Source organism: Elaeis guineensis, chromosome 1, assembly GCF_000442705.2.
Source record: "Elaeis guineensis isolate ETL-2024a chromosome 1, EG11, whole genome shotgun sequence".
Lineage (NCBI taxonomy): Eukaryota > Viridiplantae > Streptophyta > Magnoliopsida > Arecales > Arecaceae > Elaeis > Elaeis guineensis.
The window spans coordinates 174822262-174846079 of NC_025993.2; the positions used below are offsets into that span (position 1 = coordinate 174822262).

Sequence of the window (23818 nt, forward strand, 5' to 3'; positions counted from 1 at the left end):
AGTTCATTCACCTCAATACATCGTTCTCATTGAATAAAATGGTGTCGATTGATAATCTAGAAGAAAAAATATTTCTAATTTATTTCTAACTAGTTCAAGAAGGGGGGAAAAAACATAGATGATGCTTATCAAGGACGGTTGAAGCTTCAAATCAAAATGGGTTGATATGTTCTCCTAAGTTATTACATGGAGTAATTTGGTCTTTGTTGTCTGAGTTAATAAACAGAGGCACCAAGCAATCAGGATGCGCTAGATGAAATTAGCTATTAAACCATGAAAAAATAGTAGCAGGGGAAGAGGGTACTATTTCGCAACTAGATGATTTTTTTTTTTTTTCTGTTTTGGGTAAAATGTAATCTTATCTATGAACATCAGAAATCCAAAAACTACAACATGAATATTATATCAGCAGTCTTGCTAGAAGTCAATTGCCAAAGTTTAAAACCCATCACAAATTGCTATTGACAGACTCATTAAGATTCTAAAACAAAGGGAAAGACATCAAGAAACAATCTTATCCACGAATAACTCTTAAATCCAAATAATATTATATGAATTTGATATCATATTCTATGTAAAATTTAATCACCTACCGGACACATCATTTGTGAAACACATTACCAAGTGAAACTGAGAAAGTCATCAAGATTTTAAAATGAAGGAAGGTCATCATGAAATAATCTTATCTATTAATACTTCATGATTTTGCAATTGAGCTTTCCTCAAAAGAAAATGATTTTTAGATTCTGCAGCCCGGCCAAATTGCTAGGTGTTGTATTCTTTTTTTCCTCCTTTTTGGTGGTTGGGGATCTTCTTGATCTTTTCCGGTTTTTAGGTCCATGGTCAATGTAAATTGACATGCGATGCAATTTTGAATACTTAATTACATTTTGTAAGAGGACTCTTATGTATTTGTCCTTCTTTTTTGACATAACTCAAAAAGTCTTTTTTTGAATTTTTTTTTTTTTTTTAAGGTAACAAAAAGTCTTCTTTTTGTTGACAACTATTAAACTTTTTTTTTTTTTAATGAGTATAACAAAGTAGTAGCTGTCATTCATTTGATGACTAATTTCATTAATCTCACATAAGCACCATACACTATCTTACTTTTTTTTATGCTTCAACTAGTATTTAATATCTATGGCATATATCATAAGATATAGTGTAAATTGCATAGTTGGAAACATGTAAAATATTATTTATTATTATTTTGAAATCCAATTTTTATATGGTAGACATTGATAAAGACTATATTTTTTTTCTCTTAACACGATGGATAATGATATGAAGGCTTTTCTTGAGAGTTTTATTTCATCTTAGATTTAGACTATCAAGTTGGCCTAGAATGGACCCAGCTATCCACAACCATACGATGAATGTCCTTTTCAAGATCGGATCTTAGATTCTCCGAACAATCCCTTATTTACTCAAAAAACTTGGGTACCAACCCCAAACCCTAAAAGTATCACTCACCAAACTCCACCCACTTTATCGGTTGGATCCACAGAGCTCTATTCTCTTGATGCTGTGGCTAATGGTTTCTCAAAACTTCCTCAAGGCAAAAGCAAGAAAAAAAAATTAAAAAATAAAAAATAAAAAAGCAAAAGAAATAAAAAAGAAAAAGAAACCGTTATTCCGAACCCATTAAGGGAACCTTTCACGCGTCCCTGTTAGCATACCAAAAATAGAAGAAAGAAATAACGCAATAAAAATAAGAATCCCGCTCCGTGATCCTTCTCTCGCCCAACTCTCCGTTGGTTTTTCCTCCTCCCTCGGCGAATTCGGCTTCGAACCCCCATGGCAGATCCGACGCCGGAGAAGAAGGAGAAGCCGGAGGTTGAGGGCGAAGGGGAGAGACCCGTCAGAGTCTACGCCGATGGCATATACGATCTGTTCCACTTCGGCCACGCCCGATCCCTCGAGCAGGCCAAGAAATCGTAACCCTAATCACTTTCTTCGCTTCTTCTCTCGATTTCCCTATATCTATTTGATTTCCTTATACGATTTGATTGTGTGGTCATAGGTTTCGAAGGTTCTTGGTTTCATGAAGTCTTTGATGAGAAAGTTCGTTTCTTTTTGTCCTTGTCACTAGTTTCAAGTGATTACAGTTCTGGTTCTGTTTAGTGCAATTCGGTTTATATTTGTACGTGTAATTTATGATTTTAGGATTTGTGAATTTTCGGTCATATGCAGTTTTTGATGGGAAAGGTTGATCCTTTTTGTGTTTTTATTAAGTATTCTAAGGGATTGCCGATGCGAGCTTCGTCTATTTTTGGTGATTCCATGTTTGCATTTGGCTACTTGCTTCCTAGACTGCTTTGTATATCTATGTTGGTGCAGATGGATGTTTATTGTGTTTTGGCTGTGAGGTGTTTAGTTGTTCTTACGGTTTTGTCATGATCCTCTGAATAGTAAGTGTTCTTACGGTTTTGTTCACCTCATAAAGTGTTCGAACATCTAATCTTATGGTAAATTGATCGTTACTAGGGGTTGATTCTCCCCTTGCATGTGAGATTAATTCTGGGCCCAGTTTTCTTCTGAAAGACTTCATTAATGGGGTGGTGAAGGATTCCAAGCCTTTATTGGTTGCATTTCTTATAATTTCTCTTTGTTAGTTGCCATTGTATGGAGAAAGATTAGGGGCATTTGTCAATTTTAATTTAATGAGGTCAGCACGGTGGAAGATATCTTAGTAATTTTCTAGCAAATTGATTGCCCCAATGTGCAAACTCTAGCATTCTCGGTGTTTTATATCTTTATATCCGTGAACCCATCAAGGTCTTTTGAAAGCTGCTTCGCAAACTTCTTTCCTTCTTGTACTCTGTACCACCTGCAAGCTGAAATCAAAGACCTGTGGAAAAATTGGTTGCATGGCACCTTTGCTTTGAACACCTACAGTGCATACTGTATTTCGAATGTCTATGTGCTATTATTATGATAATGTGGCAAGAAAAAAGAGTTGTAGAAATAATTTTCAATTGTGCAGGGAATACGTTAAATTGACCAGTTAGTCATCTTTTATTTGTTGCTAATGCTTCTCCTTAAATTCTATGAACTTCATCCTCTATAATTTATAAATTTATTGTTGCTTGACTTTTAAATGCATTTGAGTTTTAATTGATTCTTTTTATGATATAGGTTTCCAAACACGTATCTTCTTGTCGGTTGTTGCAATGATGAGGTTACACACAAATATAAGGGGAAGACTGTCATGATTGAAGCTGAGCGTTATGAATCTCTTCGTCATTGCAAGTAATTGTCTAGCCCTATTACACACAAATATTGTCTAGCCCTACATCAATACTCGATCCTCTTTTCATTTTTTTTCATTATTTTTTTAATGAACTTGGTTTTAATTTGAGTAATATGTTTAATTTTTTTTTTCTTGTTATCATGCTTGTCAATTCGATTCAGCAAGAGCATCTTATGGTCTTACCTTCAACAGTGAATACACACATATCATGTGATATTACTAGGGGCTTTCCTTCCATGCCTTTCTGCACTCTGTGTGCATGCACCATTTGACATGTTGATGTTACTATGTATCTTTTGCTTTCTTTGGTGAACCTTGCATCATAGCATAGTATTTTTTGCCATAAGGCAGACTGAGGCTTCCACAAATCTGGCTGCAATGACGAGGCAGAACCAGTTTGCGATAAAGCTGGTTGTGATGATGAACACATCATCATGTGTGAATATATGAGCCGCATGAGCTAGATCTAGGTGTTAATTCTCTCTTGGAACTGTTTAGGCAGATTTGGCTACCAAATAACAATGGGGACAATAATAAAAGGTATAGAGAATTGCCTGACATTAGGAATTTAACTTTTATTCTTTGACACTGGATGTTTAAGTAAAAAGTAAGCACCCAGAAACTATTAGTTAACATGGGAACTTTTGTCCTAATCTGTCCAGAAAAAACATTTCACAGTTTAATTGAAGAATTCATAATGGGAGATCCATTGTCAGGTAGGAATTTGTTATTGAATGGATGTTACTTTTTCTTCATGAGCCTTTATTTTTTATTGATTGTGGAGGGACCATGCTTGACATTTATGGAAACTTTATGCCACTTGTAGTAAGTGACAACATTGGATATCTAGACTTTGTACCCATGAGTAATCGCATTTCATTTGACTTAGCACATGACTTAGAGAAAAGCATAGATGGCTGATCCAATTGGATGGTCTTTTTGTTGAACTAATGTTTTTGAGAGTGACTATTTGGGAATCTATACATAGTTGAAAAGCTGTATGATGATGAATATTTTCTCTAGAAATGTTATGTAAAATTGTCTTTCAATGCTTGTGGCCCCAAAGTGATGGTTTGAATAGGCTTGTCAGGTCGTTGTAACTTTTGTCTCTTAGTGACTTGTTTTGTGGCAGGGTGGATGATCTTGAGTTGGCCATTTGAATTTTTGTGGGGTGAAAAATTTAGAAGTAGGATGATAAGAGGAGCTTTTAATTATAAAGATATTTCTTGTTAGTTTTCATGCTGTAGTGAGAGCGGAAATTGATCATGGGAATATGCATTGGGGACTGGAGGAATTTGGTGGGTTTTGTACTAGAAAAGCCATTTAGAAGGCACTCGCCTGTTCATTTATTTGCTTGCATGTGGAATGGCTTTGGTGTTAAATAGGCAAATACTGTGTGTAGGGGTGCGTTTAATGTTCATAAGGCATAGCTGATCTAGTTATGCCTTATAGTTAAAATATATTGCTGAACATCCATGTAATGATCGGTATTGTTTCATCCATGGTGATCTACAATGTCTTAAGCACCTATCGGCCAAAGTTTTAGTATTTTGAAGACTTATTCCAGTAAGGGGTGGCAATGTGCCTGGTTCATGTTGACTTTGGACTGGGCTCAGGTTGACCCTAGCTTGGGGCTGGCCCAGTGTGAAGTCTGGATACAACATGAGATACACATTATTTTGATATATGTATGTAGTTATGTTTGTATGTATATATAGATGGATACACACACATGGCATATGCATTACACAATAATAAATTAATAACCCTAATGCATGGTTGCTAGACCCAGACCATCGGACCAACCCGTCAGACCAGAAATCCCGTGAACTGAGCCTTAGTTCGATTCAGGTCTTTAAGAGATTAGATTTGTATTCAACCTGGTGAAACCTGCCAGACTTAGCTGGTTTCACTTGATCCAACTCAGTTGGGTTTCGGTGGCCCAGATTGGCCTTTTTCTTTAATTTTTTTAATCTAAAAGCAGATTCAAACCCTAGATCTAATAAAGGCAACTTTAGTCTCTTCACCACTGTTACATATTTCAGAGTAAGAGATGATTCAAACCCTGGATATATAACTATTCTAGTTTAATTTAATTTGGAATTTAAAATGCTCATTGTTTGATTAGTTAACCTAGTAGCTGAACCAATGAACCAGATGGATAAATCTGCAGTTCGGCTTCGATAACTATGCCCTAACCCACTTCTTGTTTTGCTTCTCCATTATCAATTGTTAGATGTATGTTCTAGAAGACAGATTGGTTGACACATGTACACTTTTTGGAGAATAATTGTGTAATTAAATTTTTGAAATTAATAAAATTGGATTATTTTTTCATTCATGTTATGTATATTTTTGTATCCATGAATCGTCCGAAGAGTTGGCCCGACAATGACACGTATTCTTAAGAGTTGAGAATTTGAGGCACATATCATTTGGGGTCAATTTCTAAATGCTCCTGATCGATGGATCATCATGAGGACGGCGAATGATCCGGATAGATTGGTATACGGATCGCTTTTCTTTTCGGATAGACGAGTCTCGAGTCTACAGTGTGGAGACACTGGAGCGAGAGTGCAGTGCTTGATAGAGATCAAGGGTACTGAACGTGATCAGTACGAGAAATCAAGGTATGGCTGCCTACTTGTCAGTGACTTACTCGACGTTGCAGTTGTGTAGATAGTTCTTTGACCTGTGGTGCCTCAGCTGTTCACATTGGGGTTGCTATAGTTTGACTGCACAATTACTTAATTATCTAGCCATTCAGAATCTTGCGGTGTATATTGGCTACAGTAGGTTTATTGTAGGAATAGGATGTGTACCAAGATGGGATCTATCGATCTTGGTAGATAAGGAAAGGTCTTATGCAGTTCATAAAATTGAGTCTTAAAATTCATGACTATGGTAGGTGAATGATGGAAATGAGTTTTCATAAAGTTTCATATGGACTCGAGTCAATTAAATATGACATATGATAGATGAACGGATTTGACGAGTTATCCTTGATCTGCGTTTTGTCGAAACTCACGATAAAAAAATCGAACTATATGGTAACTGTACTTAGAAGTTCATTTTCAATTCTATTGGGTTGCCACTACATACTGTTAAGTATCACTGGTGGATTGTGAGATCAATAAGAATTATTTTGATGATTGAATAATTTTTAATTGGTTGAATTGAAATTGTCTCAATCCATTGAATGGTGTTTCAATGATATTGACGATGGAGATCATAATATATCTTACTAGCAGACAGAATTGAACCTATGGGGTCATACAAATAAGGGATTTGATCTAGGATTGATCAATTGGGCTTGTGAAGTCCCAATTGGGTTTGGATTTAGTGAAATCCTATTGGGTTTAGAAAATTATGCTAGTTCATGGTTAAATCCAATTCCTTTTTGAACTTGGACTTCCTATTGGATAGAGATTTTGACCAAGTCAATGCATACAATTTGGATAAGGATGAGGACGAAGAGTTGGCCCTCATCTCATCTATCTAGGGCATGAACTTTTGTGGAGAAGGGGCATGATTAATTAACGTGAAAAGAATGAGAAGGGGCGTGTGCCCCCTTTTGGATGAGATCCAGGGGTGCACACCCATCTGGATCAACATAAGAGAGGCACTAGGGTTTCTCTCGGCATGAGGATATTGAGGAGGCGCATTCCTCTTTTGGAGGAGATCCAAGGGGCATGCACTAGGTTTCTAGGCATGAGATCATAAGAGGGGCCACACCCCATCTTATTTTGGCAGAAAATCATCTGATGGGAAGGCACCAATTATGAGAAGTAGAGTCCTTCTGCTTTAAGCATTTGATTGGTCAAATCCTTAAAGCCCTAGGACTCCTTATTTATTTAAATCCCTTAAGAGATGAAATCTCCAACGTGAATTAATTCTCTCACGCCAATAGTGTTTTTGTGCGCCCCTCCTTGTGATCCCACGCCCCTATCTCACGCCTTCCTCCTCACACGTCCCATCTCTTTTCTCTCTTCTCATCTCATGCCTAAAGAAGTTAGGCATCCTTGGAGATCTAGACACCCAAGGTGCTGGGCATCATATCGCTTCTACACATCAAAAGATGTTGATGTAAATCTACGCCAAGCAAGAGGAGATCCAGATCTACGCAAGAGGAGAGAAATCAGATCTAAGATCAAGAGTTGATCCGAAGATCTAGGATTAAGAGTTGATCCACTGATCCAGGATCAAGAGTTGATCATTGATCAAAGTGCATGCAGATCCATCGTGGAGATAAAGAATCCTAATCGAAGTGGATAGTCCTAAATCGATCCTGAGTGGATATCCATAGAGACCGGATGCGTGTGCGGCTAATCGAGGAACCTCGGAGTATACCACGATCATCAGCTGCAGAGATCAACGATCCGCACAAAGTGAAATCTCTAATCTAATTCTTAAATTTCATAATCTTAATTTCAGCATTTGAATGCTCCTGGCCATATGTGGATTAGATTTATAGTATGTATGCATGCTTGATTTAAAAAGATTTTAAATCTAGATCAGTTTAGTTTCCATTGCAATTTGATTTTTGTATGTGTATCCCGGAAGTCGGACTTCCTTCATCAGTGCCGCCCCTGCTTCTCCACAGCACTTCTTTTGACCAGATGGGCCTAGTTTTTGCAATGCATTTTGACTTCACATACTTTGCTTGAGGTATTGGAATAAAACCTGGCATGGGGGTGGCCCAATGCAAGCCTGTCCCATTTCTAGTCCTATTATTGATGCCTTTAAGTGATCACTAGTATGCTATTTGATTTCTATCATTTCCTTCTTTCTATTTTTATAAACAGATGAAACAAGATCTGGCAGAATGATGTTTTTGCTACTTGTTTCTAAAAGCTACTTGTAAAGTTACTAAAATTGTTAAAAATGAAAATTTTGGACTATCAAAATTTTTGAAAATAAAAGTAACACAATAATGTTTTCCTTAACCTTCACATCCACCTCCTATACTGCTACTGCCACTCCATCATTAGTGCCGCTACCACCACCTTTACCTTTGCCACCAGCCACCAGGTCATCACCATTGCTGTTGCTATGGTCATAACCCCCCAGCCACAATCTCCACCACCTCTCCATCATCAACAGGGGCACCACCTTCGCCGCTGCAACGATTTTCATTATCATTACAATCATTGCCCCTCTGCTGCTATCACCACCACATCCCTCTCTTAACACCATTGCTCCCACTGCCATCCACTATGCACCATCACTGCCCCTAGGTTTTTCGCCATTTCTTGTGCCACTACCATTAAACATTATTGTTTTTATTTTGAAACTAAAAACATTGCTAACTACCGAACATATTTCTACTTTCATAGTGTTGAAAACAAAACCAAAACAATCAGAAACAAAGCCAAGAAATGAAACAGAAAATTAACAATGGTGTCAAACACAGCATAAAATGAATAGTTTTCTAATAATAGAAGGAAAATCTTTTAACAGCTAAGAATCACCAAAACTAAAAGAGCTTGATTCTACTGAGTTTTTAGATATGTAAAACATGATTACTTTGTTTATATAACTTCCCTTAACATTTTATTGGAATTCCATGGTTGTCCTTCTAGTTGATCGGAAGATTTCGAATAGTAATCTTATTTTGTTTAGTATTAGGACCCTTCAATGATTTTCTTCTGGTGCTTATTTAGGCATATGGCCTCTATGATGCATTTCTTTGACTGCTAACAACTTTATTGTAAACTTCTGGTTTTCACTTACCTTATGAGTTTGTCCCATGGATCAAGGTTAACAATGTTCTGATTCTTCTTTTGCCCAAAACGTACAACCTTTTATTTCGATCTTCTTATTAATGCTTCTGAAGAATGGATCTCTCTCCCTCTCTCTCTCTCTCTGTGTTGTTGTTCCTGGTGTTCTTTAAAATAGTGATTTTACATCTTCAACTGAGACTTGGTTGTATTGCAATCTCAACTTGTAATCAAAATGTGTATATTAACATGGCTTAGGTGCACTGCAGTCATATCAGTCAAATGGATTCAAGAATATTTAATCAAATTCCCAATGTTTGTGTAGTTGAATGTTGATAGTTTGTGTAACACTGATATGCCATTAATTATTGCTTTATATAGAAGGCATGCTTATGAAGTGTGTTGTAGGGGAAGTTTTTTCCACAGAAAACAGTATGATAAGATGCCAACTTATTATAATATTTCCAGAATAATTGTTGATATTCAATGGGGATGCTGCCTTTTATTTTACTATGGATATTAATATTATTATTGTTAACTTGAGACATTGATATGTGCATTTTTGCAGCAGTTAATACATTCTCTTCTTAAAAGAAAAAGAAGATATTACAGAGCAACCTCCGTATAAAAGGGCAACATCATTGAATGTGCAATAACTGTGTAGATAAAACCTAAAAATTGAATCAAGAAACAAGAAATAAAAATCAAGGGAGCAGAATGACTAGATGAATTGTATGCCATACGTTCCAAAGTTATTCTTTGCTTGGAGTTTCCCTTTGTTCTTCTTGTTGCATTTACATCTTAAGGGCTCTTATTGAACTTGCGAAATTCGAAGATGCAGCATGCTGTGCTTGTGTCTGTTAGATGGCTTCTTTAGGGATTGGATGAAAGACATGTTCTGAGTTTTTCTTATTCAGCAATTGAATAATGAGAAGAAAAAATTTATTTACTCTGCATTTTTGGAAATCTAGAAGAACTTATAATTATCCATCTTGTTATCTCTTGTTTTCTTTTTTTTTAATCAGATGGGTTGATGAAGTTATTCCTGATGCTCCTTGGGTGCTCACAAAGGAGTTCCTTGACAAGCACAAGATTGATTTTGTAGCGCATGACTCCCTCCCGTAAGGTCATTCAACCCAAATGCAGTGCATGGTCCATATGATTTGTCAATGGATTTTAGCTAGTAAAATATTGATGCTTATGTAGTATGAATTTTAAACATATTCTCACTTGCATTCTATTTGTTTAGTTTCCCGTATATGATGTAATCTTACTAACTAATTATCTCTATCCAGTCCTTGAATATTTTAATGAGAAGATGCACTTTCTTTGTTTTATCAAATCTATATAGATATGCAGATGCAAGTGGAGCTGGGAAGGATGTCTATGAATTTGTGAGTATTCTGAATGACCTTTTTGTGTATGTGCATCTGCATGCTATTTCATCTATATTGTTAAGTCTATGCATTGAACATCACTTAGTTCTGTTTTCCATCAGACATCAGTAGATTAGTCTATGATTGGCAGGTCAAGTCCATTGGTAAATTTAAGGAGACAAAGCGCACAGAAGGAATATCAACATCTGATATTATAATGAGAATAGTTAAAGACTATAACCAGTATGTAATGCGCAACTTGGCCAGAGGATACACCAGGAAGGACCTTGGGGTCAGCTATGTGAAGGTATGTTATATTTGAACTGTCTATCATCATGTGCTAGCAGGATAGATGATTATTTTTCTGTGAGAACCTAATTACTGATGGTTTATGTTCTTATGGTACAAGCCACTTTTCTGATGATTACTTGTTGTGGCAACTTTTATGTGGGTGAGGTGGCTGAGCTTCCATAATTTTGATTTTCTTTCAGGAAAAGCGGTTAAGAGTGAACATGAGGTTGAAAAACTTGCAAGATAATATGAAGAAGCAGCGAGAAAAAGTAGAGGAAAAGGTATTATCCTCCATATTAGACTAGAATACATTACATATTAAGTTAGAAGGTTTAGATTTCCAGGAAGAAAAGGAAAAAAAAAACAACTTTGAATGTGCTGAGTCCACATAAGGCAAAAGCCCAGCACCAGTCTAATTATGACTTGAATTTGGATCCAACCAGGGCTAGCTTCATCTGTCCTTGGCTCAGATAGACAGAAGTTCGGTAGGAACAGGCTTTGTCATCTTCTTTAGTTACGTTGAGCCTCTTTGTGCTTGGCTGTCTGCATATATAATGGTTAAATTGTTTGTAATTCGTAATTTAAGTTGTGTCAGTCTTTTGCTGACATGAGCCTGGTCCAATACAAATTAACAATCTTTGGTATCCACCATGACAGAGAGGGCTATTTGACTCATCACATTTAATTCTTTCATTTTCCAGAACTTTTTAATAATCCAGTTGTAATAGTTAGCGGCAAGTGTTTGATCCAGAACTTTTTAATTGTGATGACCTTGGTAAATTAAAATCCAACATGTTCTGCAATGTTTAACTAAAACAATAAATAAGTTGATGCATTTTTCAAGACATGTGGTCCTTATGATACTATTGAATTTTATATTTCTTTTTTTTCTTCCTGATGTTATCAGTGACCTGGTAGGGTCCTGCAGCTTTTTTCTTGTTGAATGAGCTTAAACTGCATAGCCAGCAAGGCTAGTTTTCCCATGTGGCAAGTGGCTCTCCCAGTTTCTTGGGAGGCCCTGTTTTTACTTAATGTTTCCTTGGAAGGAATTAAGCATTGAATTGTTCAATTATATAAACTTGTGACTGCATATTGGATGCTTGGATCCCTCACAGTTCAAAGAGTGATTCCAATATTTGCTTTTTCTTCATGATGTTCGCGTCTCTTTCTGCCTTACATGGTTGCAAGCAACTTTCGTAAGAGCCCTAGGGCCAACTCCATTGTTTTGTAGATTCAGCATGGAACATTTTAACTTGTGCACCAAACTTTCAAGAGCATACCTAGCCTTTCTCTTCTATCAGGGAACTTCCATGATTTCCATTCATTGTTCATCATTTGTGAAAGTTTTACAGGTGATTTATCTTTTGATCTGTTCATTTACATTTCATCCTTTTTTGCAATTGACTTCTGGAGCTCCTTTTCAGTTGCAAACGGTAGCAAAAACTGCAAGTATGCTGCATGATGAGTGGGTAGAAAATGCAGATCGCTGGGTTGCTGGTTTCCTCGAGAAGTTTGAGGAAGGATGCCATTCAATGGTGAGGTTTTATGCTTAAATTGTTACAATTTCAGATTTTTTTTCTGATTCTGTCTCTGTATTGATTGCTCTGTTGAGTTCCTAGGGTACGGCCATCAAAGAAAGAATTCAGGAAAGCTTGAAGAGGGGGCAAACAAGTGATTTCAGCTTGTTGCAGTATGAGGATGAAGAAGAGTAGAGTAGCAGTCTAATTTGCTATATATTTAGACGTAAATTGGAATGCTTTTTGTGATGTTACTTTAGGAAAATGGCGTACCAAGAGACAGACTGTCATAGCTTTATCCCGCATGACCATACCACCCAAACTGTATCCTCTCTGTCTCATGTCTGCTGCCACCAGTTTACCATCAGTGGGTGATTTGATTGGTGTTCGCTTTAGTCATGTTGTATTACAAAAGAATGGAAGCTTGCTCTTATTTCTGTTGCTGAAGTTATCCAAAATATTGAAAGTTTTTACTTTCAAATTCTGTTTGCTGCAACACAGTATGGCTAATGATGTTTCCTTTTTTTCTCTCCCTTAAATTTTGGACGTAAGGCAAGAAAGATCTCCCAAGGTAAATTACCTGGATCCAAATATTTTAGGATTTGCCACCCAAGATGAACCTAGAAATTTCCCCATGGTGGGGAGGGACATGAAACTGGAGCATTACCCATTCATTCTTTCTTCTAGATTATATTTACCATGCATGACTGCTATACGTAAGGGACTTGCTCACATTGTTGTCATAAAAAATTTCACTGATAGCTTAGACGTCATACTATATTGCACTATATAATGTATTTGACCGATTAAAGAGGATGGAATTTGGGTTCTGAAGCTGGTTAAAGGTCATGTCAGGCATGGCTTATCGAGCATGATTCAGGTGAAAGCATGGTTTAGGTGCAAATTAGCATGGCTTTTTATTCTCTTGATTGATTGTAAACTGGCATCCCGGAGGCATTGGCTGATATGAATATCAATACATTGTTTGAAAAGTTGGACCTTTCTTATTTTATATTGCTATGGGTTTTAATTACTTTATATTAAAATTAGATTGAAATTTAATCTTATTTTTAGCACATCGTCTGGTGTCATGGAACTTTTGATATATTCATCAATGTACTTTGCTGAAGGTATTCCGATACTATTAGTTTCACAAGTTCTTCAGCTTTCCATTTCAATTTTGCATGACCGGTGTCCTGGTTTGTAGCTTTCCCATTGAGATACCTTTCTTTTTTCTTTTATTGAATTAAAAGAAGCTTACAGAGATTTCTTAAAGTTAGTTGCAAATAACTTGTTAATAAAAAATAAAATACATGTATAATTCGAGAATAATTGATAATCTTCAATTAGTTTACTTATGGATAATAAATTGGAGAATCATTGTGCTAAGAGGAAAAGAACAAGAAAAAAAATGATAATCTTTCATCAATTGAGAGAATATTGTTATCGTATGCTGTCCTATCCTTCTAATGATGTGTCATTTAGGTGCACAAATCAACACGTGCACCAAGTATTGAAAAGAGATAAGTTGCATTATTCTAATAATAAAATATCACCATTCACTTTCCAGGGAAAAAGAAAGATTTAGTTCTATTCTGGCAGGTTGGGGTGATTGGATTCCCATCTCCAATAGCAAGTGAAATAGAAGCCTTTCCAAGCTTCCAGAATGAGTAATGCATTAATGCTGTTCCCGGATTAGCCTTGGGATTAACATGGGTTATCCCTATAGAAGACCTATAATCTAAGTTCAATGTAATTTCCCTGTTAATTAGTTGGGATGGTCAAGCCTTCAACTAGAAAAAAGCTCACAAAAGCCATCAGTAGAACCTTTCCACGGGATCAAAACTAGTTTAATATAAATATAAACTAAGTCTTGATCAGATGAAGAAAAGGTTCAAATGGTTGATTTTAGCTTAGAAAAGTAGGACAAAAACTGGATCACATGCTGGCATACATATCCATATTCATTTTATTTGATGAATACAGTTATGGGTATAGGTATTAATCATGTATCTATATTATTTTAAATACATATTGATATAAATTAGATGTATGAAGTATTGATATAAATATAGATATAAGTTGGATGATTGAACTTTATAACCACAGACTTGAAGATATTACTGAATGAATAATGAATCAAGTTAATAGGATATTAATCTGATTATATATATTTTTTAAAAATTTATAAATATTATATAAAATTAAATAAAATTACAAATATAATCGGATACATATATGAGTTATCTATCCATATTTATATCTATTTTTTTTTTTTATGAATATAGATATGAATCTGAATATTAGTTGGATGTTTAAATTTTTATCTATTTTTAATAATTTTGATACTAAAATAAATTTAGAGGGATATTATCTGATTTATTTTTATCCTCATAAAAAAGAGTAAACAGAGGTATAAATCTGAAAAGAGCTAGGGTCCAAAATAGGCACAAATCCAAAGGCCCAAGATGCCATCCCCTTTCAAGCGCATTACCTCCAAAAATGTGTTAGTGGCTTATCACACTAGCATATCCCATGCCACGACCTTCTTCCCCAACACTACTCTTCACCACCACCACCACCACCATCTTTTGAGGTCCACACAACCACCGACCTCCTAAACTCTTCCCATGCTGTGGTCCTCCCTCTCCCCTCCCCTTCCCTCTTTCCCCGTTCTCTATTCTATCTCCAATTAACCCTATGGAAGAGCCTTACATCTCAAATTGCCTCAACCTCTCCCTCCTCACCCTGTCCCCCACCCACAGCCCCACGACTCCCCCTCGCAAAACCCGTGGCGAGGCTTCTTCCCTCGACTATGACGTTGTCGTCATCCTTGCTGCCATGATTTGCGCACTCGTCTGCGCACTCGGCGTGAACTCCATGCTCCAATGCGTTCTTCGATGCACTCGCCGTGCCCTCACCGAGCCCGTCGGATGGGTCGCGCACCGCCGCATGAACGCAGGCCTGAAGCGCGAGGACGTCATTGCACTCCCCGTCGCCACCTACATCGCCCCACCACCGCCGTCATCGGGCTCGCCTGCTCCACCACCACCTGGCTGTGCCATCTGCCTATCGGACTTCGCCGACGGGGAGAAGATCCGGGTGCTGCCTGCCTGCAGCCACCGGTTCCACGTCGGGTGCATCGACACGTGGCTGCTGTCGCACTGCTCCTGCCCGACGTGCCGGCACCGCCTCTCATCCCACAGTACTGATGATCCTCCTCTAGAGATTGCAATTGATCCATGATGACCATGCCAACGTTATAGGGGTGTGAGAGAAGTCTTGTAGCTCTGTATATATATATATATATATATATATATATATATTTAGTTCTCTAAATAACTCTGCGTTAACCTTCCTGTATAACTTTTTAACTGGTAGTGTCTGCAATTAAGCAAGCACTCTTTTGAGAGGAGTAGTCCTACAAAAGTTTTCGATCTATAACCATATCCTTTAGGGTGTTAATTAAGATAATTATGAGCAGTGTTTATGGATGAAGCTAAGCAATAAGACGGCATGAAGCTCTCTCTCTCTCTCTCTCTATCATACACACACACACGCTCGCTCATCAGTCACTCACTGGTGAGGCAGTTTTGTTTGGTGGTGCAACAAAGGAAGGGTTCATTGTTATCCATGGAGAGTGATGCACCTCCACTAAGGAGCCACTTGATGATATATATCACCATAAAGATATGAAGTTGACCTCCGAGTCATCCTGGTTTCTGTGTTGCTTTCTGGATTAATTCCACGAGCTAGGATGAGAATATTTTGGGCAAGATAGATTCTGAGTCTTGAACTTGGGACCAGGTTTTCTGATCTATATTCTCTCGTTATTAATCTAGCATTTGACCAACAGAACAAAGTAAAATAATTACCTTGGCATATGCATCATTGTGACACCATTGCGAGTTGGCGGCTTGGCCATGTCAGGTATGATCTCTTACGGGTGGAAGTGTAGGACTAGCAATTGCTGCGCTAGCAAGCATACACTATCGTTTGTTTGGAGAGATCATCTCCAAAAGGTGTCACAAGGGTAGAAAGGGTTGGTGACGAGTACATATGCACAAGGATAAAACATAGCAGCTCATTTTACCTCCTCTGCCCTTCAACAACATTGGACTAGAAATTGAAGAAATTTAATATATATATATAGAGGCCTCCCAATGGAGAAGCCTCCCGTTTGACACGTGGTTTATTAGGGATATATATACATATATATATATATATATATATATATATATATATAGGCCTCTCAATGGAGAAGCCTCCCGTTTGACACGTGGTTTATTAGGGAGAGGAAGAGGGAGACATGTGGACAAGAAAAAGTAGCGCCCAGGTGCCAAAACTTCCCTGTCCTCTTGCGCTTCCCTGTTCGTCCGCTTCATAGAGGATTTCCTATTCACCCGCAGTATCTCGATGAAAGTCGGAGCACGCCGTGTGTGAGCGAGACCCCAGCAAAAGCTAGAGGAGGATGGAGAAGGCCCACCTCCGTGGGCCAGCGAAGATGGAGGAGGCATGAGAGAAAACCGCAGAGAAGCCGCAGGCTGTCGGCGAGAAGGGCGGGGAGGGGGAGCCCGTAGAAGAGAAGCCGCGGGCTGTGCCCATAGGGGTGGTGGTGGGGTGCATAGAGGAGAAGCTGCGGGGGAGGAGGAAGATGGAGGAGGCCTGCACATCTCATGGATTAATATACTAGATATATCCTATATGACGCATATCACGTGATAGTATATGTATCCAATCACAGCTAAGTATTTCTATAGGTCTTATTTATCAAGTATTCAATTCGATGTATCATTGTACAAACGAGCAGCTGTGATTATCTGCATGCATAATCACATGGTGCATGTAGTGTAGCAGCGTAGGATATAATTTCTTTTAAGATGTACTCCACGGCAACAAAATAATGATCCTGAACATTCACAAGCACTAAGACTACTCTCTCTCTCCCCCTCCCTCCCTCCATTATCTATATGTGTGCGTACGTGCGTGCGTTTATAAAGAGAGAACAAACGAAAGGTGATCTGATGTGCTAATTAAGTATACACGTATATCACGTTGGCCGTTTTAAGATTTAGTCGCTAAGTGGTTATCTAATTTGAATTCCTTGTATGTTATCTCTCCTTTTCTTCCTCCTCCTGATATAGGATAGATAAGTGGGTTATCTTTTACATGGCTTTGTCGGGGGAAAAATTAACCAGTAACAAAGCAATGAAACCGTCCACTAAATAAAGTCCACGAATTGCTATCTATATTAAGAAGAGCTTCTAAACGAATGCAAGTGGTTGTCAGCACTAGATCCGCCTTTGGGCCCCTACACCAAGTTGATATTTAGGTTATCATTCTTTAGGACTAGTGCTTCGTCGTTATCATCTATGGCTTTACTTTGCTAGTTGCAGTTCTTGCTGATTGGAAAAGAAAGAAGAAAATCTTAGTAAGGATTGGCATGCCTTGAAAGTTGAATGATTCTATTCTTTTCAAACCAACCAATACAACACAGCAATAATTATGTCTCACACTAGCCTTTAGTTTCATTAGATTCCTTTATATTTTAATTTTGCTTGCAAATTAATCCCTTAACAAATTATGCAAAATTATACTTTAATTTTGCTTGCAAATTAATCCCTTATATTGCATAATTTGTTCCAAAATATATAAATCTAGATGAAGCCAAAAGGATCTAACAGATATGCACTCATTAAACAAACAAAGGTGGAATGTGGGCACCCTCTGGATGAGCCATGCACAATCCTTCCCCTTGTTCCATCCTCTGATAACAAAGCTTTGTATTCCATTATGATTATGATAGTGGAGATTTATCACTTTCAAGAGGGCACAAAAGCCTTTTAAAGTGCAGTTGAGACTAACAATCCTGCCATTCGTTCCCTAGAAACTATAGAAAGGCCATTGAAAATGTTATTGTTCTTTTCAGTGCTACATTCAAGTCATAGTAATACATGAATGGTTTTAATCAAAAATTGGAGCACCCCTGATATGTGCAAGCCAGATCAATAAAATGCACGACATTCATAATAGGAAAATTGAAATAGTATATAATTAGTAATTGTGAAATGTCAGCATACTATATAAGAAATAGTAATAAAGGTAGTTACACTGTAGCAAATTAAACAAGTTAGTCTAAAACATGTTCGAGATCACCATATAATTTAAAGAGGTTTAGCACGATTCTGAAAGAACAATTAGAAAATGATTGTTAAACTATGCGTTGTATTATAGAAAATTATTTAGTTATGTAAAAAGGATACATCTAGAGAAAGCAAAGTGCACGCCCAGGCAGAGAGAGAGAGAGAGAGAGATTTATGTGGTTCGGCTTATGACCTATGTCCATGGGTGGAGACAATCAGCAAAAACTTTACTAAGAGGAGAGAAAAGAAACAGAAGAAAACCGCAACACAAAAAATTTCAATCTCACAGGCACCCTAAAATAGAAAGGTGCAATACCAAAGGTCCTAGGACATGCTGAAGGCCCAAGCAGAGAGGCACTTTTAGTCTACCCTATAAATATATATATATGACCCCATAACAGGCATACTATTAAAGGAAATAAAATGTAGAAACATGAAAGGTGGAAAAATGATATGTAATTCAATGACTTATATCTTAGTTAGATAGGCATTACTAAACTACAGAAAGATCCTTTCAACTAGGATGATTCCAATTCTTGTGGAGTATGCATAATATTATCTAATATATGCACTTTTATTATTTAAGAGGGGTGAAATATTAGTAAAGTATTAAGGCTTTTTAACAGAAGCCAAATGCCTAACAATTCTCACAAAAACGAAGATTATTTCCAAAAATATTGGCGGTGCGTATGTTGACTCATGTAGTGAGAGTGCTCGTGTGAGATCTCTACATTCATTAACCACAAAACAAAACAAAACAAAATAAAAATCAAATAATCATAGATTTTCACCAACCGGATTAACATCTTCCAACATATTCGTTAATCACCAAAATTAACATCAAATTTTGTAACCCTGATTTCAATTATTATCCAAAAATAAAGAAGAAACAAGAGTGAGAACGACGGGGATGAGATATTCTCCTACATATTGAGCTCAACTCTTTACACTAAACCATTAGCATGCATGCAAGACCCCTCGATCCTTCCTCTATGCCAAGAGGTTCTTCGGCCCAAGCATGGAATTCTGATCCACCATCACCGAGACCACAGCATCGACCGCCTCCTTCGACTCCACCACCACCGCTTTGTTCACCACCCCGGTGATGGCATGCCCCGGTATCTGATTCTTATCCTTCTTCATGTAGAACAAGTACTGCACATGCTCTATCTTCCGCGGAAATACCAACGATGCTGCAAAGTCTGCCACCCACTTCGTGCCATTTCCGGCGACCATCAACTTCAATTATTGCATCGAATTCACATTGTTGTTATCGATCACCTCTTGATCGATTGATGCTTGAGAACTTCCCCTCAAACTTAATGATTGGATTATACCAATTGGAGCCTGAAACATGCTGTAGACGATCGTCGAGCCTGATATCTTCCCTTTAATGGACTTCGAGAGGATGCTCGCATCCCCTTAGGAGAAGGACCGGGTCTTCAATAGTGACGCCAGTGTAGTCAACGTAACAATTATCTATCCTGATCTGTGTTAGGAATTTTGGAGGAAAAACTTAAATTATTTTTTTTTAAATTTTTTTATTAATTTTGATTTATTTTAATTTTATATTAAAAAAATAATTTATTTTAAATATTTTTTTTTCCCGAGCCCTGAAGGGATGTAATTTTTCAATTTCACGTACTTTATTTCTTATCATATATATAACTTTAAAGTTTATCAAAATTTTTTATTTAAATCTATCATCTTTATAAAATTTTGTTTTAGCCTATCCCATTCATCCTTGTTGATGGAGATTGTTATAGTCCGATCAGTCAAGCATACACTATAATAAAAAAAAAATTAACCATCATCTTTTACCGATGCTTTTTGAAAGCGTCGGCGGGTTGTGCTGACCTGCCGACACTTTTAAAAAGTATCGTATTTTCAACGACGCTTAAAAACGTCGTAAAATTTCAGCGTTGTCAATGCCGACGTTTTTAGCAAAAACGTCGCTAAATAAAGAAAATACCGACACTTTTTTACGTCATTAGTTAGGTTCGCTTAATCCGACCCCCATTCTCCCGTGTCCTAATCTATCTGCCATCCATTTCTCCCGTTTCTCCTCCCGACCTCCATCTCCATCGATTCTCCACCGCCGGCACCGCACCCGCTGTCGGCACCGCACCCACTGTTCACACCGCACCGCTGTCCGCCGCTCCCCTCTGCTGCCGCATCCATCCACACCGTACGCCGTCCGTCCTCTTCGAAGCCACTCCATCGGCCCTCTCTCCTCTCGGCGGTCGTCTTCGCAGGCCCAAAAGTTACTGTAGATTCTTTTCAAGAATCTCCTGTGAAAGGGCTTTGAAACTTATTTCGTGGGTGAGTTGCTCTACAAACCAAATCTATGTAAAAATTAGAAAGAAGATAAGGAGAGGAGGGTGGGTAGGCATTTTGTCACTAAGCAGAGGTGGAGCTTTGGGGGCTGTGGGGCCTCGAGGAACAGCTGCATGGAGTTGGATCACCAAAGCCATCTCTTCTTCCCCTCTGCCTCTATAACTACTTGTGGCCACCGCACGATCTTTGCCTCACATGTAGTCCCTGTCCTCATCCTTTTTACAGTCCCATGTTCCGCTTCTTTTCCTTCTCTTAGCTTTACTGTCTTGGTATTCATCAAAAAAAAAAAAAAGGAACTTTTACTGTTTTGGTCCCATCCAGCTCCCAAGAGCCAAAAGTTGGAAGAAAACATCAGTCGGTTGTTGTCCCGGAGCCACCAAATTGTAAATTTCCCTCTGTCTTTCTTCTTTTCAAGTGAATTCCGAGCAGTTTGTGATCACTTCTTCTGGTTTGGTTTCCAAGGGTGGGTTCTTGATCTCTCTCTCTCTCTCTCTGCCTCCTTTATTCATATATTGGATATTGTCTTCCTTATGCAATGCGTACTGTTTTGGAATTATGAGAAGAAAATGCAGCCATAGGCCTGTGGAGGCCTTTCTTTGAGTAGAGAGTTAGAGGAACCTAACCTGAAATATAGCCTACGGAGGAATTGTGATTTTGGAAGTTCAGATTTTTATTTTTTTTCAAAAAAAAAAAAAAAAAAATCCAACATGTTCTCCAACAAATTGCAAAATCTGCCTGTTTGTGGCAGATAGGAAAGAGATAGTCTAGGAAGTGTTCCATTATGATAAGTTGCTGCATTGCACTGAATTTTAATATCTGGCAAATGCAGGTATAATAATGCATCAGGGAAGTTTCTGATACTAATACGTGATATTTTAGACTCACCGAGTCTTGTTGCAAGTTTGCAATACTCAGATGTACAAATGTGAGATACGGATTCTCAACAAGTGCAATTTAACAGGAACAGGTCGGTAGTAGATACTTCCATCATAGGATGTAAATTATTGTGCTTATTGATATCTTTCCCTCGCTAGACATGTAGGGTTGCTCTTGAGCCCTGATGGCCTTGTGGTGTACTCTGTTGGTGAGACATATAGTGTCCTGTATTTGATGCATTGAGGTACCATAATATGGATTATCTCAGGTCTTACCTATCAAAACGGTAATTTGCAAAGTAAAATATTCAAGTGGGACTTGAATATTTGGAAATTTGTACATCAAGAAAGGGAAATAGTGTTTTGGGTGTCAATTATAGCTGCAAGGTTTGAAATTTTTCTGTTTCTTCTGTGTTACAAGATTTGATTACTTAACTGCTATTTGTATGATCCTTTCGTGCTAAGAGACTATTAATCTATCCTTTTGTGCTTGTTGTAATGTAAACCACAACCTTCTCCTTAGATTTAAATAGTTTTGTCTGGATAGGACCTTCTTTACCTATTAGTTGATGATAGCAAGCATTTACTATGTAAATCATATCATATCTAGATGTATTTTTGAGTCTTCAAGTTATATAATGAACTACAATAGCTGTTATTTTTTTGGATTTTATGAAATGACTGATATTTTTTACTCATTGCATTAATATAGATTGTATAATTTTTCTTATTTTTAGATAAGTTGCAAGTTCGATCATTTTTATCCTACAATGGACAAAAGTTGGATAAATAAATCAAGGAATAATAAAGAATATCTAGATGGAGTTCATGACTTCATTAAATTAGGTATGGAGAAAAGTAGTTTGAATGGAAAGATTTTATGTCCATGTGAGAAATGTGTAAATAGTTCTTCTTTAGATCCACAAATTGTTGAAGAACATTTGGTATGGAATGATTTTTTAAGAGGTTATACCGACTGAACTTTTTATGGAGAATCTATATTGCCATCATCATGTAACCAACCCCTGACTCATTTTGGATCCACTATCCTACAAGACAATTCTGCAAGAGATGATGATATAAGGGGTTTGATCACAGATGCTTTTGGACTTGGTGTTCAAAATTTAGGAGAATCCAATAGTATACAAGAAACAGTAGGGATGTTTGATGAATGCACGCATACGAAATGTATGCATATTGAGGAGCCTATACAGACATCTAATGATGAGACAGCTCATTATCACACCTTAATGAAAGATGCAGATGAAGAATTATATTCGAGTTGTACAAAATTTTCTAAGATTTCTTTTCTTGTACATTTATTCTATTTAAAATATTTGAATGGATGGTCTGGAAAGAGTTTTACCATGCTACTCAAGTTATTAAATGATGCATTTTCAGAAAGCACTCGTTTACCACCATCGTATTATGAAGCCAAGAAAGTAGTAAAGGAATTGGATCTTGGATACGAAAAGATTCATAGTTGTCCGAAAGATTGTATGTTATATCGGGGTAAAAATGCTAATCAAGAGTCATGCAATGTATGTGAATTTTCAAGATGGATAACACAAAAAGAAGATCGAGACGATGTACTGAATGAATTGAATGCAACGCGGAGTAAAAAGAAACCGGCGAAGGTATTGCGTTACTTTCCTCTTATACCTAGATTGAAAAAGATTTATGCATCATCAAAAACAGCTTCATCAATGAGATGGCATGATGAAGGACGTACAAAGGATGGAATGTTGAGATATCCAGCAGATAGTCTTCAATGAAAAGTATTTGATGATAGGCATCATAATTTTGCCTCTGATGTTCACAGTGTTAGGTTTAGCTTAGCTTCTGATGGCTTCAATCTATTTTAGACTCTGAGTTCTACCTACAGCACTTGGCCAATCGTTTTGATACCTTACAATTTGCTACCGTGGATGTGCATGAAACAATCATCACTTATCTTGTCAATGGTTATTCCAAGAGATAAGGGTCCAGGCAATGATATTGATATTTTCCTACAGCCTTTAATAGAGGAATTGAAACAGTTGTGAGAGGGTATTGATGCATTTGATGCTTCCAACGGCCAAACATTTAAACTACGGATAGTTTTGTTATGGACTATTAATGATTTTCCAACATATGTCAATTTATCTGGCTGGAGTACAAAGGGACGGGTCGCATGTCCTTGTTGTGGAGATTCAACACATTCAATTTGGTTAAAACATGGAGGTAAATTTTGTTACATGGGAAATCGCCGATGGTTGGAAGCAAATCATCCGTTTCAATTTCAGAAAGATTTATTTGATGGTACT

General features: G+C 37.4%; 2 protein-coding genes across 2 annotated transcripts; both read left to right on the forward strand.

Annotated features, from left to right (window-relative positions):
• The first annotated feature begins 1662 nt into the window (after nt 1-1662).
• Nucleotides 1663-12638, forward strand: LOC105039695 (choline-phosphate cytidylyltransferase 2). The gene is made up of 8 exons (XM_010915947.4): nt 1663-1937; nt 3139-3252; nt 9999-10094; nt 10325-10367; nt 10501-10656; nt 10841-10921; nt 12065-12175; nt 12260-12638. The coding sequence occupies exons 1-8, from the start codon at nt 1798-1800 to the stop codon at nt 12350-12352; spliced, it is 834 nt and encodes a 277-aa protein (XP_010914249.1). The 5' UTR covers nt 1663-1797; the 3' UTR covers nt 12353-12638.
• Nucleotides 12639-14535: 1897 nt separating this feature from the next.
• On the forward strand, nt 14536-15655 carry LOC105039696 (RING-H2 finger protein ATL78). The gene has a single exon (XM_010915948.4). It carries the CDS (start codon nt 14858-14860, stop codon nt 15401-15403), a length of 546 nt encoding a protein of 181 aa, XP_010914250.1. The 5' UTR covers nt 14536-14857; the 3' UTR covers nt 15404-15655.
• The last annotated feature ends 8163 nt before the right edge of the window (nt 15656-23818 follow it).

Excerpts from the sequence above, each read along its gene's own strand:
- LOC105039695 (XM_010915947.4), top strand. The coding sequence starts at position 1,798 with ATGGCAGATCCGACGCCGGAGAAGAAGGAGAAGCCGGAGGTTGAGGGC. Across the intron at positions 3,253-9,998 it reads GAATCTCTTCGTCATTGCAA|ATGGGTTGATGAAGTTATTC; the intron begins GTAATTGTCTAG and ends TTTTTTAATCAG. Across the intron at positions 10,657-10,840 it reads TTGGGGTCAGCTATGTGAAG|GAAAAGCGGTTAAGAGTGAA; the intron begins GTATGTTATATT and ends ATTTTCTTTCAG.
- LOC105039696 (XM_010915948.4), top strand. The coding sequence starts at position 14,858 with ATGGAAGAGCCTTACATCTCAAATTGCCTCAACCTCTCCCTCCTCACC.